We start from the raw sequence: 19,601 nt of genomic DNA, 5'->3' as shown, positions 1-19,601 counted from the left end.
ATAATTCTCACGAATAGAGAAAAAAGACAAAGAGATAGAAAACAGGAGAAGAAAGAGGAAGACTCCAGGAGGCTTCAAGAAGAGGTTACAGAAAGAGACAAGTAAGGGTGGAGTGGAGGAAGGCATCTAAATAATTCAAGATCATGTCCCACCTCTGCATGCCTGGGTGCTCAGAGCAAAGGGGCTCCAGGTATCCAGGCCAAGAGATGCAAACACAGCCACCAAGGGCAGCACGTGAGGCTCCAGACATTGGAACAGTAAGAAGACCCCAAAGCTTCCAGAATTCTAGCTTGTGTCTAACTGATGTTTCAAAAGGAGGGGATAGAGGAGGACCCCTGGGAGACAGGAGGGAGAAGTTGGGGACAGTGAGGAATCAACGGCCAAGGGTGAGGCTCGCCGAGGGTGGCGTCAGTGAAGGCCTGGAAAAGAAAACAGGTTTAGAACTTGTTCTGGAGGAGGAAGGGCAGGATGGGCTGTGTGAGGGATGAGGGGAAAGGAAGACTCAAGAGCAGATAGACATTTCTGGCTGAAGCAACTGAGAGCACGGTTGTGCCATTTATCGAAACGAGGAAGGCAGAAGAAACTGGTTTCGGGGGCAGGAAAGGAATCAAAAGTCTGGGGCTTTTTTCATTTACAGTTGAAGATGTCTTGTGTAGTTCAGTCAGCAAGTGGAGAGGGCAAGCTGAGGGCTGGCTCTGTAAATCTGGAGTTCACAGGTATGAACTACAGGTTTCCGCAGAAATATTCACCTTCAAAGAAATGCGATCTCCTCGGGGGAAGCGCATGGAGAGAAGGGGCCAGGATCAAGTTTGGAGGCACCCCCATACTTAGAGTGAGGAGGAGTCAATTTTGCTTACTTAGGTTTTTCTGAAAACCACTATTTTCTTACTTTTTGTTTTAATTTGGGGGGAGGTAACAGTTTAGCTCCCTCTGATGGGATCTGTGGCAGATCTACGTGCACAGGCATCCTCTTATCCTGCTTAGCTTTGCCAGAAGTTTGTCTACATTGGGTTTTTTTTCCCCTCAAGAGACCAGCTTTCAGATTTACCACTTCTATCTGTTTCACATTTTCTGTATCTTTATTAATTCATTCCCCCTGCTTTTACTATGTTCATTTTTTGGTCCTGTTTTCTTAGCTACTGAAATTCTGCATGTGCTGTATCTGCTTTAAAGGTTGTGAATTTTCTTGAGAACACCTCTGGCTACTAAGTGTGACTGGTGCTGTTCTTGCCACCATTTCCTAAACTATCAGTAATTAATTGCAAAGTTTCCATTTCCCCTCTGAGAGTGATTTTTAACACTTTTTTTTTTTAAAGCTTCTAAGTGCTTTGTGGGTTTTGTTCATCCTTTCGTTACTGGTTTCAAATGTTACTGTACTATACCTACTATTTATCCGTTTTGGCATTAATTATATTTTGCTGAAAGAATATTCTTACATGCCATCTTCCCACCTCTACTGGTGTGAAGAATGTTTTGCCCAACCTTCGGAGAAATGAGAATATTAAGAACAATTTTGGGCTGGGCACAGTGGCTCATGCCTGTAATACCACCAGTTTGGGAGGCCCAGGTGGGCAGATCACCTGAGGTCAGGAGTTTGAGACCAGCCTGGCCAACATGGTGAAACCCCGTGTCTACTAAAAATACAAAAACTAGCTGGGCGTTGTGGTGGGTACTTGTAATCCCAGCTACTTGGGAGGCTGAGGCAGGAGAATTGTTTAAACTCGGGAGGCAGAGATTGCAGTGAGCCAAGATCGCGCCATTGCACTCCAGCCTGGGCATCGGAGCAAGACTCCATCTTAAAAAAGGAACAGTTTTGGGAAAGCATGATGATGGGTATTCATGCTCGTGTGTGAGATGTGCCTCCTTCAAACCTTGTTTAAAGAAAAAAACTTGATATTTTCACACACCTTAATTTGTAAAGTGTAGATAACAATTCTGCTATGGTTCACTTTTATTTGTACGTCATGTTCTAATACACAGAACAGGATTGGGTAGGATGGGTTCAGGCCCATTTCCAACACTTGGGTTTTGAAACCCATGTTGGCCACTTAACTCACTGTATGACTCTGGGCAAATAACATTATATTGTGGTGCTCAGTGTCCTCTGCTGTTAAATGGGATAACACTAGGATATACCTTATCTGATACTATATACAAGTGTTATATAAAGGACTGGTGCGTAGTAAAAAAGATCAATAAATACCACCTGTTATTAAATAACTGCAGGATATTTCACAAAACAAAACAAATGAAAAATCCTCTTACGTGATGACTTATTTTGTTTTAGGAATTTTACAGGCTGGTTAAATTCCAGAGTAATGGAACCACAGACCTACACATAATCAATTCTTAAACATGCTCTGCAGACACACAGAGAATGTGGGCTCTGTGTTACAAAGAGTTCTGTGGCTCTAATCATCAATAATATTATCAAACTCTCCTGTGACTTCATTAACACAAAATATTAACTTTACTTACAGGGCAAGGGACATCTTTAATGGATGTGACATTCTATACAAAAGGACAGGCACTGACTAGCAGGACCCCAGCAGAAACCATGTCCCTCCCCAACCACCCACCCGCCAGGAGTGCAGAGCTCAGTGTGGCGTAGGGAGAAGAGCCACATCATCAATGCCAACAGACCTTTCCCGCAACTTCTCTGGAAATACTCCAGACTCCTGCCACTCTGAATATTTTGAGTCTCATGATATAAAATTTGGCTTCTTGGCCGAGAGCANATTTTACAGGCTGGTTAAATTCCAGAGTAATGGAACCACAGACCTACACATAATCAATTCTTAAACATGCTCTGCAGACACACAGAGAATGTGGGCTCTGTGTTACAAAGAGTTCTGTGGCTCTAATCATCAATAATATTATCAAACTCTCCTGTGACTTCATTAACACAAAATATTAACTTTACTTACAGGGCAAGGGACATCTTTAATGGATGTGACATTCTATACAAAAGGACAGGCACTGACTAGCAGGACCCCAGCAGAAACCATGTCCCTCCCCCAACCACCCACCCGCCAGGAGTGCAGAGCTCAGTGTGGCGTAGGGAGAAGAGCCACATCATCAATGCCAACAGACCTTTCCCGCAACTTCTCTGGAAATACTCCAGACTCCTGCCACTCTGAATATTTTTGAGTCTCATGATATAAAAATTTGGCTTCTTGGCCGAGAGCAGTGGCTCACGCCTGTAATCCCAGCACTTTGGGAGGCCGAGGCGGGCGGATCACGAGGTCAGGAGATTGAGACCATCCTGGCTAACATGGTGAAACCTCGTCTCTACTAAAAAAAAAAAAAAAAAAATCAGCCGGGTGTGGTGGCATGTGCCTGTAGTCTCAGCTACTCAGGAGGGCGAGACAGAAGAATCACTTGAACCCGGGAGGTGGAGGTTGCAGTGAGCCGAGATAGTGCCACTGCACTCCAGTTTGGGTGACAGAGGAAGACTCGGTCTCAAAAGAAAAAAAGAAAAATTTTGGCTTCTCAGTATGTCAACTCATGCACATGAGACTTGGCAAGACCTCAAAAGTCAAAACCAAATGGTGCCACCACCTTACCCCATTACCAAAGCTTAAAACCTTACAACCCACACTCTTCATACTCAATTGTATGTCACTTCCCAAACTCTGGGTCAAAAACCCTTTGACTATTCCCTAGCTTGAAGCAAATAAAGTTGAAACTGTCAGACCATTCTTATTATTGAAAAACATTATCTCCTGAAGTCTATGTGAATGTTCCTAAAGGCTGCCCTGAAGTGGTGGGACGAGGAGAGATGTTCCCACTTACAGCATGGCAATGCCCCAGTGCTTCCCGGCTCTCTCCCCCGCTGCCTGGAAACCAGAGAGGCCAATGAGGGCCACCGTGGGTGTAATGGTCAAGGGACCGATGTACTTCAGCAGAGCCCCAGGCAGGCCTAGGAGGCCGATGACTACTTCTATCAGTGAGGACATGATGATGGCCCCCTGGATCTGCAACAAGAGATGGCACAGACATGAGAGTGAGCTGCTTGTACATTGCATGCTCAGAATGTCACCTACAACCACAACTGATAATTCTGCAAGGCAGTAAGTTATTACATCATCTAACTTGGGAGATAAGCTGGAAAATCCCCCAGGACCTGACAAGAAACTTCAGTGGGCGCTAACTGGGGCCTGCATTCCTGAGGCAGGTGTATTACAGAAATGGGTCCTGGACACACGGCCCACATGCCTTTTCCACTGCTAAATGATGCAGGCAAAAATTTATAATTCCCATTTAAGAAACACAACATTTAAAGACCAGCCTTAGAGGAACACTGCAGCATAAAGACTCTCAGCTTTAAAGAGTAAGCCCCCAGGACATCGACAAGACAGTGTTGTTGACAGAAATTCTAAAGGGATGTTTTTAGTGTGCAGAATGGCCACATCTGTGCTCATTCTGAACTGACAGTGAATTATCTCACAGGTTTTGGAAAATATTAATACACTGTCAGCCGTACTTCATGTCTGCTTCTGTTCAATTGCACTTTGGCAGACAAATATCTTTAGCTCTTTCAATGAACACAGGCAAACGCTGAGGCCAGAGTGAATAATTCTATCTGTCGATGATGAGCCTCTGTAGCTCTGTCCAGGGAGCTACCAACCTCAGCTAGTTGTGCTGGTGGATGTGAGTGGACAGGTCTGTTGGTGTGCAGGAGGGAGGAAACCATTCCTTCTGGTTGCCCAAAGCATTTCCATATGCTTTATTTTAGAGTGTTGCTTAACTACATTTACTTTAACAAGAGAAATAAACGTATCAGTAATTGAAAAAGAAAAGAAGGGCTCAGTAAAAGTAACTGCTATTTCCTGGGTCAACCAACATTGAAGCTGAGAAGAAACATGAAGAAGCCAAAAGCAGACAATGCTTGTCTTTTACCTCTCGGATCCGGGGATACCAGATGTGTTCTGTGTGCAACAGCTCTGCTGTTCCATTGGCAACTGAAACATCTTGAAAACAAAACAAAAGTTTTCTTGGAGTGACACTGATGTCTCACATGACATACTCATTTTACCTTTTAAGAAGAATTTTCTGCCTGTTTTTATTATATCTGTGTCAATCCCCATCCCTAAAATTCAACATCTAACAGTACAGCTTATCTTAGTGAAAGGTGGATCCTCAAATGCTAATTTAACCAAATGAATTCATTGACTGAGAGCTCCCCAGATTGTCAAAAGCTAACTGAAGTGGTGATACACGTTACTAGCACCAGCCTCACACACAAAAAAACAACCTTTGCACACAGCTCACTGAAATGCCCAACAGCAAGGTTGCTGGACTGAGGTTTGAAAAACTTAGATAAAACAGAGGGCCTTTTCCAGTTCCCAGATCAAATCAGTGGTCACAAAGTAACTCCTAGGAGCAAGGAAGGAAATGAAGGCTGGAAAACTTTGCTCCTAGAAGGTCAAAATGTAATTGTATTTTTGAGAGTACAGGTCTGACTCTGATTTTCTCAAATTCCCTATCTTTTCCTGACCTTATCGGGTTCCTTAAGGATCTTTGCAATCACTAAGGAAGGGGAACGAAAGTCATTTGCAGCAAACCACAGTAGCCAGATCCTTAAAAAGCAAAGATGTTTCAGAGAAGGGATGCTGACGCAGCAAAGAGAGTGATTACTGGTGGGTCATAAAATCCACTGAAAGAGAGAGGCAGAAAAATAGCACAAATATTTTTCTATTCCGTTCCCATATTTGTCAATTTCATTAACAGAGAAATGAGGTCAATTCTGATCCTTTCTTGCTCTAGGGTTAGGGATGAACAAGTGGATAGAAAGAGAGAGACAGACACGGTCCACAGATGGAGCATTCTAAGCTGTTTGTGGGTTTCTGTGCTTTGTCCCTAATTCCAGAAAGGATTTAGCACTGCTGAGGGCAGCATGTCCAGGCCTCCCTTTACACCTGCATTAAGGGACCCCAATGACATACGTGGAAATAACTGCAATTACCTGTGGTGTTACATTTCCATTTATCTAAAGACAGGATGGCTCGAGCAGGGGCCAAAAATGCAAAAGCACTGGCCTGAAACAGGGGTAACCTAAAAGAAACGAGACCAAAACCATGATCACGGCATCAGGAACTACCGAGGTAGTTCACTATTTGACAGCTTAACAGTCTTTTCCATAGACATACAGCACATGAGTAAATGCAGGCACACCTAGGAGAAAAAGCCCCAGTCTGCAAAGCTCTCCTGTGCCATGCAGCCACAGCCAGTAGTTTCTTCATCCTCCCCATTGCCACTCTCCTCCCACCCAGGCAGTTCCAGGGTGGGCCCCGTGGTCAGTGCCAACACCCCAACACCGGCCCCTGCCATCACCACCTTTCCTCTTGCAGGTGGGGGACTGCGGGCATTTGAGGTTCCCTCTTTCCTGCTGAGCTTATAAACTCTTTTTTTTTTTCTTTCTTTCTTTTTTTTTTTTTTGAGGTGGAGTCTCGCTCTGTTGCTCGGGCTGGAGTGCAGTAGCCGGATCTCAGCTCACTGCAAGCTCCGCCTCCCGGGTTCACGCCATTCTCCTGCCTCAGCCTCCCGAGTAGCTGGGACTACAGGCGCCCGCCACCTCGCCCGGCTAGTTTTTTGTATTTTTTAGTAGAGACAGGGTTTCACCATGTTCGCCAGAATGGTCTCGATCTGCTGACCTCGTGATCCGCTCGTCTCGGCCTCCCAAAGTGCTGGGATTACAGGCTTGAGCCACCGCGCCCGGCCATAAACTCCTTTTTAAACATCAGTGTATTTCTGCTTTTTTACCTCCCTCCTCCTCCCTTTAAAATTATTATTGGTTATCACAGGAAAAAATTTCCCTCCGTTGTTTCATTTTGTGAATCAAAGATTGCCCTAATCGCCGATTACAGATAAATCGTAATAGTGATCTAGATCTACAAAGCTGTAAGTTACAACGTGACAGCAGACATAATAAATATTCTGCTTAATCATAAAAATACTTAAAGGTATTCAAACATATTTTTAAAGGGCCCAGAAAACTTGCAGAATCTCCATTAAATTTGCTGCCCACATCCTCAAACTAAATGCAGAGATCCTCAAATGACATGATTTGATTATATTTTAGATACTTCATATTGACTTCACAAACACTTTAGCTATTCAAAAAGACTACCATTTTTTAATGGAAATGTACAGCATGTCAGGTAAGTCACATTAAAGTGGCTTTATGGGTTAGCACCAGAACTTAATCACTATTTTAAATATAATTTTGAGGGTAAAATATTAAACTGGCTCATCCTGTTTGCAGGGGTGGGAACTCTCACACATCCAAATCCTGAAATGCCCCAGGGAGCCTAGTCAGTGGCCTTGCCAGCGAGACAGGGACCCAGCATCCTTCCCTTTGGGCGATCTGGCAGCAAGTCCTACCCACAGTGAAACAGGAACTGGACTGAGAAATCCAACTGGCTCTGGCTAAAGAATGAGCAGTCTCGCTGCAAGTCCAGAGCCCAGCACACACCATTCTGAGCCAGGGAGGTCAAGACGTCCTTGTTACAGATGCTCTCCTGGCTGTTTAATCATGCAATGACATCAATCCAGAGTAGGCAGGGTGCTGGCTTCAAGGCACAGAGGCAGGCTACACCATACAAACTGGATGCATTGCTGATGGCCACTCCCATAGGTATGCCCTTCAATAACCATCCAGTTATAATTACCTGCCAGAGGGGCCCAGAGGATAGCAGAAGTGAAGGACACCTGAAGTGGGAATGTATGTCAAAGGGAAAACACTGTTTGACTTCTAAGTATTCCATAAGCACAGATTTTCAGGACTGTACTGAAAGGACAGCATGTAATTTAGGGATGGATGCTGTATGGAATAGTCCAAATGCCATCTGGTTTACTATGGTTTCTGACTTCAACCAATGCATCGTAGGGCAGTGGAATACAAATGGTGAACTGCGTTTAGAGATTTTATCCTTAGGAATGTGGCCATCACACATCACACTGCATTGGTGATTCACTGGAAATGGCAAAAGGAAAGACTGGATCTGGTTTCCACTCTTCAGTCAGACCTCAGCCTGAACCTGACCTTGGCACCTTTTGGGGTGAGCATTTGATGGCTTAACTAGGACTAAAGGTCCCAAGAGTGCTGCTGCAAAGACACTCGCTCATTTGCGAGCTGCTGGGACCCTGGGCTCCCCTGAAATAGATGACGATAGAAAAAGTCTCCCGAGACAATCTGGAAAGGGCTGCTCATGCCAGCATTACGTGTTCACATCTAGCCAGGCAACATCGCCTGACACAAGCTGTTAAGACACCAGCACTAAGTGTGGGCTCTGTCACTGGCTTGACTGAAACATTCTCAGGGAAAGTTGCAACCAGAGCATATGAACACGTTAAACAAACGAGAGTTTCCCTAGATCACAATTAACAAAGCCAATTTTCCAAGAAAATGACTGAAGGTGGTAACAGTGACTTTTTTAGGTGCTTGCCCAGTGTGAAGCTGGTCAATTCTCAGCTCTTCTCTCTGCACCCACAGCATGGCCCCTATTGCACTCATGTGACCACGTAAACCTCAGGCACCCAGGTGGGTCTCCCCAGGCCAAGAAGACGGCCTGCTCTTTTATTTTGTACTAAAGACTGGAAAGGAAATACATTAAACTGTGCTTTTCTTTACACCAGGGGCTGCCAAACCAGCTAGTGGGCCAAATCTGGGGTGCTACCTGTTTTGTAAGTAAAGCTGTACTAGAATAGAGGACAGCCATTTATTTACTCGTGGTCAACGGCCGCTTTCACGTGGTCACGGTGGAGCTCAGCGCACTAACAGAGGCACGCAAGGCCTAGGCTATTTACTGTTGGCCTTTTACAGAAGAAGTTTTTCTGATCCGTCTACAGGGAAAATATAGCTTAAATATGTGAACAGGCAGTGGGTTTCTGCAGCTGGAAATTCTCACAGTTAATAGTGGCCACTAGACATTAGTTTAAAAAACAAAATCCTGAGCAGACCAGCAACTCTGACATGATGAGATCCCATGTCAGGCTCCAGCCTCAGGACAGCAAGATAACCTAAGCAACTCCCCCACAGTCCTTACGTTATTCAAAACCCTGCCAGAGCCCCCCCATGTCCAGCTTGGTGCCCAGGTAACCTGAACCCCACTCCCAGCCTGGTATCTCTCACCAGCTCCTTCATATGAGTTCAGTTTTCATTTGTCACTTAAGGCACAGAGAAAATATCACCTCCTCCAGTAAATATTCCATGATCTCCTTTGAATCTGTAATGTGTTCCCCTATAACTTAGGGCTTTTTGTCAAGATTTCTGCAAGTCACCTCCCAAGTTACCAGGAAGCTGCCTCAGGGTTCTCTGGGAGTGCTGGTTAAATGTGGAGATTTCTGCGTCTTGTCCTGGTTAGCCAGATTCAGGGGGTGGGTGGCACCAAATCTGCATTTTCAACAATGCCTTCTAGGGGTGGCTGAGACTGACAACCCCTGTGCCAGGTAAAGGGATTTATCATTTTGTCACCTTATAAACGATTCTTGGGTATCTGCTTCACACCAGCGCAATTATATGTAGATACGACGATGGAAAACACTTCCTGAGCCCTTCTGTTTCTGCTGCATGAAGAAGACACTAACCACGGTCATATATGAGGGGCAGTGATGTGTGATGGTGTGAAATGCTGCGGGGCTCTGCAGGTGCAGTCGCTTGAGCGAGTCTTAAAGCACGAGAAGTGCTTCGCCATGTGTGTGAGGGTTACAGGTATTCCGGGCAGAGAGAGGGGAAGTGCAAAACAAGAGCCACAGGACAGACCCAGGAACCCTCACAGGACTACACTTGGGTGAAAGCACAGGGAGCTCATATGGTGAAGGTCAGTGGGGACTAAATGACAGATGCCCTGCGTTCTTCCTGCAGCAAGAGGAAAACGAGTGAAGGACCTGCTCTGAAAGGACCACTGTAGGAGAACTGGGAGAGGTGACCTTCACCCTGAAGCTATTCTCAGTCTTGAAGGAACCAAGCCAGCATATATACTCTGTGCCTGGCTTCTTAATCTACAAGACAACCACCAAAGTTGGTACAAAACCTTGCATTGTCAAAGGAACACTCAAGAGTCTAAACTGCAGGAAAATTTTTTGAAATTTAATCCCTAAGAGATGTAACAGGTTTGGCTTTGAGGAGCTATAGGTTCATTATTGAATCTACCACTAGGAGTGTGTGTACAAAGTACGCTTAAAGAAAAGCAAAGCCAGGCATGGTGGCTCATGCCTATAATCCCAGCACTTTGGGAGGCCAAGGCAGGAGGATCACTTGAGGTCAGGAGTTCAAGACCAGACTGGCCAACATAGAGAAACCCCATCTCTACTAAAAACACAAAAATCAGCCAGGCGTGGTGGCAGGTACCTATATCCCAGCCACTTGGGAGCCTGAGGCAGAAGAATCGCTTAAACACGGAAGGTGGAGGTTGCAGTGAGCCTAGATCACGCCACTGCACTCCAGCCTGGGCAACAGAGCGAGACTCCATCTCAAAAAGAAAAGAAAGACACAATGTGTCAAAGAAAACTTTTTCTTAATTGATGACATGTTCTATCATTTACTGTATCCATCCATTCATCCATCCATCCACGCATCCATCCATCCATCCATTCATCCATCCATCCATCCACCCATCCATCCATCCACTGACCTGCTGAACTGCTGGAAAGTAGCCTGCACTGTCTTATCTATTCATGGTGATGGTGATGTGATTGCACACATCGGTATAAGCTCATCTAACTGTACAGCTTAAGGGTGAATTCTACTGCATATCTATTGCCCCTCAATACAGGTGACATCTTAAAAAACTCGATCAGTCTATCAAGTGTTTTCAGGGGGAGACTTAGGGGATGGGGCAGCAGAGGCAAGGAGATGACGACATACTCCTTAAAACACCAGAGTCATGCCAAATATTGAAAAAACTCCCCAAATTTAAAACAGGAAAAGAGCTTCCATCCTTATTTGGTGATAAGTACTGTTCACTCCTGTGTAGAGCTGCTTTTGCCAGGGCAGTCACCTGCCTAAAAAGGAAGAATGGGGGTTAGGGGAGGGGAGGTGGTGGAAGCAGAAGGCCATGAGGAGGAGGATGAACAATTCAGAGCCTGGGGAAATGTTTGGGACAAGAAGGACCTGCCAGTCGAAGAAGAAAGGTTGTAGAGAACCAAATTCATTAAACTTACATGTAACAAGAGGACTCAATCAGACTCCTAGGCCCTTGAAACATCACAAATACCAGCTAACAGAGCAAGGGGGGAGTAACTGAAGGGAGACCACCCAGAAAAGAGTTGCAGGAACAAAAGCAAGTAGACCCGCCCTAGAGAACAAGCTTGGCTGAGGCAAGACGATCTCCAGCCTCAGGAGGGGCTGGATCAAATGCCCTTACAATTTTCTGATGGCCTCTGACACAGATTCCAGGGTCAGTGGGGCGGCCCACCCTGGCTGGGGACACTGGCAGTGTGGCCAACCCCAAGCCCTGCTGCACTCATCAGGTCCACGTTGCTCCACGAGGCTGCCCAGCCCTTGCTCGCTGCACACCCACTGCACTACCTGCCTCCTTCCCTCCCAGTGGGGAAAACTAAGATAAATAGAAGTCAGCCACTGAGTGTGGACAGGTACCAGGCATCACCTCACTTGATGCTCGCTAACAATCTTCCTTTTGAGACAGGGTATCGCTCTGTCACTCAGGCTGGAGTGTAGTGGCGCAAATTACAGCTTACTGCAGCCTTGACCTCCTGGGCTTAAGCAATCCTCCCACCTCAGCCTCCCGAGTAGCTGGGACCACAGGTGTGCACCACCATACCTAGCTAAATTTTTTTATGTTTTTGTAGAGACAAGGTCTCCTTATGTTGCCCAGGTTGGTCTTGAACTTCGGGGCTCAAGTGATCCTCCCACCTCAGCCTCCCAAAGTGCTGGGATTGCAGGCATGAGCCATGGTGTCCAGCTCACTAATAATCTTATGGTTAGTTTACCATTGAGGAAACAGGGCTTGGAGAGACTTATTTGGGGAGAGCTTGTCCAAAGTCACGTGAGTATTGAATGATGGAAAGGGAGCCCAGCTGCCTCTGCGTCCAAGGACTCAGTGCAGCTGGCAGGGGGGACAGCGCAGAGACCCTCAGCCAAGGTCAACACCTCTGCATTCTCACTGGTCTACCTTATCTCGGCTCACTGCAACCTCTGCCTCTTGGGTTCAAGCAATTGTCCTTGCCTCAGCCTCCCAAGTATCTGGAATATAGGCACCCGCTACCATGCCCAGCTAATTTCAGTATTTTTAGTAGAGACGGAGTTTCACCATGTTAACCAGGCTGGTCTCAAACTCCCGACCTCAGGTGATCCACCCGCCTCAGCCTCCCAAAGTGCTGGGATTACAGGCATGAGCCACTGCACCCAGTCTGGTCTCCCATATTAATGTACAATTTTAAATTCTTTTTTAGTTAAATGGATGGTAAAAATTTTTTATTTGGGCACAAAACCCTATAATGTGCCATTATGTGCCTGCCTGACATGACAGAATACAAAGGATTTGAGATCACCTACACAGTAATTTTGGCAACAATGTTTACCCTAAATCAATCATGCCTCCAGCCCCATCTTCTGGTTGACAACAAATGAGAGGGATTGTAAGACAAATCAAACAATGTGACGGGGACACAATCAAGACAAAATCATATACTCACGAGACACCAGGTCTGGAATCTTTTAAAAAAGATGATGATGTGGGGAGGAAAAACGTGGAGACAGCAAAGAGACACAACAAACAAAGGCACCACACGAAGGTGACTGGTTTAGAGAGGGAATAACTGGGAAAGGTATTTTAGGAACAACTAGGAAATTAAATACAAACTGCATATGAGATGATGAAACAGAATGATTGTTAATGTTGTTAGGTGTGACAAATGGTCTCCTGCGATACACAAGAGACACCCTCATTGCTAGGAGAGTATGTAGGGGTGAGCCATCATGCTGTCTGCAACTTTACTTTTTTTTTTTAAGACAGGATCTCGCTCTGTCTCCCAGGCTGGAATGCAGTGGCATGTTCATGGCTCAGTGAAGCCTCATCTCCTGGGCTCAAGCGACCCTCCCACCTCAGGCTCTTGAGTAGCTGCTACCACACCCAGGTAATTATTTTTATTATCTGTAGAGACAAAGTCTCACTATGTTGTCCAGGCTGGTCTCAAACTCCTGGGCTCCAGCAATCCTCCCGCCTCAAACTCCCAAAGGGCTGGGATTACAGCCCTGAACCGCCTTGCCCAGCCTGCAACTTTACTTTCAAGTGGCTCAAAAATTTAAAAAAAAATTACACTTGTACCCCAACATATATATACAGAAAAAGAAATGGGGTCTCCCCTTCCCCAATCTAATCACTGCATCTCTCCGTGCTTCTAAGTTTTATAAACAATCATGAGTTCGAAGCCCCCAGATTTAAGACCTTAAAGTCTCCTGGAGCCACCCCTTGTACTCAGTGAGCACACATAATGGACAAGGTTCCATTGCAGGCCCCAGGAACCTGACAGGATAGAAGACAGAGGAACTCTCTCTCTGTAGGGCAATCTGGTTAGAGGCCAGGTTCCTAAACCAGCTACAATGACTCTCTTGGCCAAACCCTACCGTTTCTCAGCACAGGAATGTGCTGTGTGCCTACAGCAGGCCTGAGAATGGCCAGGAGGGGCTCCTCTGAGAGGGACATCCTATCTTTCATTTTGCTGGAGAGGTCAGAGTGATGCCTCTAAGAAGGGCCTGGAGTGAAAGGCTGAGGGTGGCCCCTCAGACACTGTAAGACTCCTTCCACCAGCCTGCGGGCAAGTCAGTGTGGTGATGGCGGGGCAGGGTCTTGGAGGGCCCTACAGACACCAAGGGTCAGGGATGGGAACTCTGGGAAGCTCGGAGGTGCCACAAAAAAATGGGAGTTAGGGGACTCTCGAAACGCTGCCCTCATGTCTCTGGATTTTAAAGGCTTTGTACTAATTCCCAGAACAAAGGTTAACTGGAATTGACATCACAGACCAACCAAAATGAGAACTGTTGAATCCTCGCTCAGGGGAACTCGGTAATGAAGACCTCCTTGATGCAAAACTCAAGGGATCAAGGTCAAAGAAGAGGAGGGAGGAGGAAAAGCTAGGGAGGGGGAGGGAGAGGGAGAGGGACAAGGAATGCCATGAGCAAGGGCCACAAGGAAGCCGCCTTTCCCTAAGCAAAGGCTTGGAAAGCATCAAAGCCTCCTAAAGGCCTCGACAACCGGGGCTAAGGCCCACAACCTCCAGTGCAAAAAGACAACGGCCCCTGGAGGAAACGAAAAACTTTCATGCCAGGCGAGATGTGCAGTGAAGGAAGAAGGGTCTGCAGCCCACACAACTCAGACATGCTTCATGTGGTCTCAGTCAATCAGCCTTGGGAAATGTGCCCCCATGCTGTGGCATCTATGGTTGGCCTTCTGTGCTCAGGTAAGGTCTGCAAAGACACACATCTGTTTCACCTTCATGGGTTTCCCATCAACTCTGGTCATTTTTATAGAATGAAACAGGTTTCCAGGATAGCATTCCACACAGATCAGGAGCCCATGTGAAACAAGGGGGATGACTTGACCACAGCACCTCATTCCTTCCTGTACTCTAGACGCTTCTGCAGAATAGAGGGCCCGCCCCTGAAGGGCACAGGCCATGATTTGTCCTCAGGTTTCCTTCACCCACAACATCCAGCACGACAGAAATACCGGGTACTCAGCAAGAGGCAGTCAAATGCACAAAGCTGGATACAGAACTGAAACACAACAGGGGAACAACCTTTGAAGCTGGAGAAGTCTGAGACTGTGTCTTAGAAATCATGAAAGCTGGACATGAAAATTTTTTCCTTCTGCTCTAAGCCTAAGGAAATGAGTGGTGAGCTTCTCCAAAAACACAACGCACAAAAGCCCACAGAGGCCATCTGCCATCCTTCCAGCGGTGCTGCTGGGAGTCAGGCCCACATTCCCGGCTGCGTCTGCCTTTCCTCTCCACCTTGCTCCCTGCTCACAGCATCTCTACCCCAACTGCTCTAGCTATTTATTCCATCTTTTTTTGAACAGAAAATAAACACAGAAGTCTAAAAGAAATGATAATTCACAGCCTATGATGGATCTATCTAAGCAAGTAGCAGAACTAAAAGTCTAAAATATGAGTTCACATTTTCGTATGCAAAAGCTCCCAAAAACTATTTTGAGAAACAAAATACTCTACAACAACACAATATATTCATTAAAATAGGGCAAAATATATCATTCCCAGGACACCTGAGGGAAAAGCCTCCTTTCATTTTCACAAAGGAAACAGGGCTGGAGGGGTCACTTGTCCAAGGTCATAACGCCACATGCTGTAAACATCTCTCTATCCTCAGAAGTGTAGGTTTGATACCCAAGGGGTTAGAATTCCATAAAAGTATCCCAAAATCTGACTTTCACTTGCAATGACCATGCGTCCAGCTCTGGCAGCATTGATCTTGGTGAGCACCCCTAGAACAGATGCTGTCCTGAGTGAGATCTGGGTGTCCAAGTACCAGAGGGGGCCTCACCCTACTGAGGTCTGGCTGCCAACTTTGCTCTGCTGGATGGGAACAGGGCATATGCTCATGGAGTAGTTGGCCATTTGGGGATTTCTGCTCTTCCCTCACTAACCCCACAGGAAACCTGAGGCAAGGCTGTGAGAGGTGGTGCAGCTGACGAGGCAGCCCGGCCTCTTCTGGTCTAGTGCAAAGATAGGAAGAGGACGGGTGGAGGAGTCTGGGTTCCAACAGGAAGGGATGGAGGGTGGAGAGACATGGGGTGGATGAAAAAAGAGGAGACACACGAACTTGGGGTGCAGCAAACATGTCCCCCATGGTGACTAGGGGGAAATAGCAGCCTGTCTCATTGCCTCAGTGCCCCTTCACTGTCTCAGACACGCAGCCCCCTGCATAGCAAGCCCCCAAGTGTGCTGAGGACCCACACAGAAGATCTGCAAACACGGTCTGAGGCCGTGCAGAGCAGGAGCTCCCATCTGAGCCTCTGCTCACAGCCCACCTGCTGGTCGGAGAGGAAGCAAGGGGTGCAGGCAACACACAGAAGGCTCAGAAGATTCATAGCAAGAGCCCTGCTCAGCCTGGAGGGCCCAGGCTGCCCGCAAGGTGCCAGCAGGGGCGCTCCCCTCCCCCATCCCAAAGGCTCTCTCTTAAGCCGCTCCGCTAGAAAGATTCTTTAATCAGGACACATGAAGCACATTCCATTCCGTGCTGCTTCTCTTTCCAGCTAAGGATTCAAAGCAGGAAGGGACCCACAGAACGAGAAAGAATGAGACTGGGGGATGAGTTCAGCCCCAGCACAGTCACCTTCCTACCCCACACACCTGAAGCTTGCCTGGGCCCCATCTCCTTTCTCATGGATGTCACTGATCCCCTGGAATGGTCCTCACCCCCTGTACTTGGTTAAGTAACATCCTTCAAGGCACAGCCCCAGAGGGTGTGTCCCCTGTTAACAAAGCCACTGAATGCTCCCTGTGCCTGTTGATAAGTCCCAAGCCCCAGCCTCTGTGTGCTTGGTCAGGGGGATCATGCCAGGCTGTGACTTCCTGCTTTTGCCCCTGCTGGGATGGAAGGTGCTCCCTCAGCCTTCCTGGGCAGAGCCCTTGGAGCCTGCAGGGTCTGTCTCAAACCCCACCTCCTCCAGGACTCCCACCAAGTCCCCTGGAGGATGTACTGCATCTCCCTGATGGTGCTGCCATTCGTGCTGCAGGCCATGTGCTTTGATGTCACCGTTGCTCCCCACGACAGCCAGATCCCACACCTGCTACACAGACCAGTCACTGAATATCTGCAGGGCTGAGCCCATACTCTTTCGCTTTGTCCAGGTTAAGAGGACGAGTACCACCCACACTCTGACAACCATAGAAAACCTCTATCACAAGCCCAACACCCCACCAAAGTCCCCAGCACACCCTCACCTGCCCAGCAGCACACAGTTGCTGACGTGATTAGAGCACCACCTGATTTATGACTAAGCAAATGGCCACACTGTGGGGAGGATGGAAGCAGAGGTGGGGCTGCCATTCCTTGCACAGCCAGAGGTCATGGGGGACTCACTCTGACTCCTCACAAACACGGCAAGAAATGCTGCTTTCATCCCACCTCGTGGACATGGGGCACACAGACACACACCCTCCTCCAGGCCACAGCTCTGCATTTTGGGTCCCTGAGCCATCCCAGTAGGGTGTCAAATGCCCTCTGCTGTTCTAACTCAGCTCAAACTGCTTCCCAGGCCAGCAGGGAGGTGAACCACGCTGACCCGGGTAGTTCGATTTAGGTCTTGTGCCCCAACAGTGGGCAAGATGATGCCCTCCGTGACCAAAAGTATTTACCCCAAGTTCCCTCAGGCCCTCCCTTCTGTGTTCCATTAGCAACTATGCCCATCAGGCTCAGCTGCTGGCCAGGCCTGGCCTCTTTGGCATGAGCTGGGGCAGAGCTGCACACGGTGCTCACTTCACTGCAATAAAGACAGCTTTCATTCCCTATTCAGGTCAACCAATAATGCTCAACTAGAGACACTGACCAAATTCACAGAGGGATTGTGCCTACAAATCCACGGATAAGTCAGCTGTTTAGAAAAAGAACGTCTCTCCAGAGAGCCAGCGCTCCATGGGCAAGGTAAGGATCCTGAGTCAGCCAACAAAAGCTTTGCCGTGCACTCTGGCCTTGAAGCAGAGAGCCCTGAACACTGTGCCCAAAGAATGAAAGACGGTGCTAGTCAGATTGAGCCCTTCTTGGAAGGCCCAGACCACATCTCCTCCCCCTAGTTGGTCAGTGATATCCCTGCCCTGCCCCTGGGGGGCTTGAGGAGACCCTCCTCCCGTCAGCCCAGCTTGGTAGTTGTGGGCAGACTAGCAAGGGTTGGGATCTGGCAACCCTAAGAGCTTGCCAGCCCCAAAGCCTTTAGTCCACATAGCTTCTTTCCATCAGCAGACCTGCGGCCTACCCTCCCAGGGTGTGGCCCACCCTGGCAACCAGAACATCTGCACATGGCTCACTGCCCTCCAAGGCTCCCCTATCCCCATGCCATGTTAGGGCAACCCTGAGGTCCCGAAGGATTCTAACTCATCAGAATGCAGTCCCTGACTTCAGCTCACACCCACCTCCCACAGCAGGGAGGGCCAGGCCTTACTCAGTCTGTCTCTGACGGAGCAAGAGACAGCTGGTGGTGAACTTAGGACAGTCCTGCCAGAGCAGGCTTCACTTTCTGAGCAGTGCCCTGGGGTAAGGTAAGAGGCTGCACTGAGAAGAGGGTAGAAGAGCAGGAAAGGAGAGGAAAAGGCAAGCTTGCAGGAGGAGGTAGGAAGGTAGATAAGGATGTTTCTTCTTCCTGTGCCAGCTCCATGTCCATTTAAGTTGGTGGCTGGAAATGCAAAAGTGAACAAGCCAAAACCCTGGCATCAAGGAGGAAGCACCATGGGAAGAAGACATAGAAACAAAAAGGACAAACTGGAATAGGGGCCACACTGGAAGGATGAAAACAAGGTGGGAATTCAGAGAACAACGAAGGGCTCCACAGAGTCGGGAGGGCAGGACAAGCTGGGTCTGGAGGATGAGCTGGTGTGTGCCAGGCGGGTGGGGAGAAGACACACAGGAAGATAGACAGTGGGCCCTCGGGAGTGAGGCCAGGGAAGGCAGGAGACAGGGCTCAGAGGCATGGCTGGAAATGTAGGTGGGGCAGAGAGCAACGGCAAGCCTAAATGCTGGGTGCAGCCTGGTGTGTAAAAAGGGAGGAGAGCTGCAATGTGGCTCACCCTGAGGAGGGTGTGGAAGTAGAAAGATGGCACTGGGTGTGGGGCACAAAGTGAGTCCAAGAGCAGTGCCCTGGAGGCAGGGAAGTCAACAGGGAGCCTGGTGGGACACTCCGGTCTGAACTCAAGGAATGGGGGCACAGAGGGGTTCTGGGGAGCGAGCATGACTTGTCAAGGGGGCAGGGGAAGGAGGGTTAGGCCGAGTTTCCAGCTTGGACAACTGGGTAGGGAAAGGTGGTGGTAGTGCCGTTCACCAAGAGAGGAAATGATTGGGAGGAACACTGCGGGGGTGGGGACCAATGGCCACTAGGACATTCCCCTGCCTCCATTCTGTCCTTGCAAACAGCCCTAAGCAAACGGCGCAGCTCAACGCCTTCTGGGGGCTTTGGCATCCCCCATTAGTACCCCAATCTCACCTGCATCCAAACGTTGTCTGTAGCAAAGTAGTGATTCCCACACAGAAGAAAATGGTCCCAATGAGCTGGCTGGTGGCCCACTGGTCGTACCCCACACACATGGCATCGGCCAACAGGAAGGGCACTGCAATCGTGCCGCTGAAGCATGTCAGGTAGTGCTGTGGGCAGGAAAAGGGTCAGAGGAGAAACAGTAAACCATTCCTCATTTATTCTTGATTTCATCTTAATTCTTCTCTTTTATTGTCATTAAAAAATAGCCCCCATAAAGAATCTCCTCGGCTTGTTACAGCAAGCCATTCTTTTTTCCTTCTTTTTCAGCATTTCTCCTTCGTTGTTGAGACAGTTTCATTCCCACTGCCCTGGACGGAGTGCAATGGTGCGATCTTGGCTCACTGTGACCTCCACCTCCCAGGCTCAAGCGAT

At 48.0% G+C, this 19,601-nt stretch overlaps 1 protein-coding gene across 7 annotated transcripts in view; it reads right to left on the bottom strand.

Annotated features, from left to right (window-relative positions):
- Positions 1–19,601, bottom strand: part of SLC23A2 (solute carrier family 23 member 2) — a 133,066-nt gene that overhangs the window by 29,073 nt on the left and 84,392 nt on the right. For all 7 annotated transcript variants that reach the window (XM_017877979.1, XM_017877962.1, XM_017878011.1 and 4 more), the window contains 4 exons: positions 19,179–19,336; positions 5,969–6,057; positions 4,903–4,973; positions 3,796–3,977 (listed from right to left, as the gene is read on the bottom strand). In XM_017877979.1, coding sequence (XP_017733468.1) covers positions 3,796–3,977; positions 4,903–4,973; positions 5,969–6,057; positions 19,179–19,336 — 500 coding nt within the window. The remainder of the gene's footprint in view (positions 1–3,795; positions 3,978–4,902; positions 4,974–5,968; positions 6,058–19,178; positions 19,337–19,601) is intronic.

This window comes from Rhinopithecus bieti, unplaced genomic scaffold (genome assembly GCF_001698545.2).
Source record: "Rhinopithecus bieti isolate Rb0 unplaced genomic scaffold, ASM169854v2 scaffold_65, whole genome shotgun sequence".
NCBI classification, from domain to species: Eukaryota; Metazoa; Chordata; class Mammalia; order Primates; family Cercopithecidae; genus Rhinopithecus; species Rhinopithecus bieti.
The sequence above is the reverse complement of the archived record's forward strand: the minus strand, read 5'-3'. Positions and strand labels throughout refer to the sequence as shown.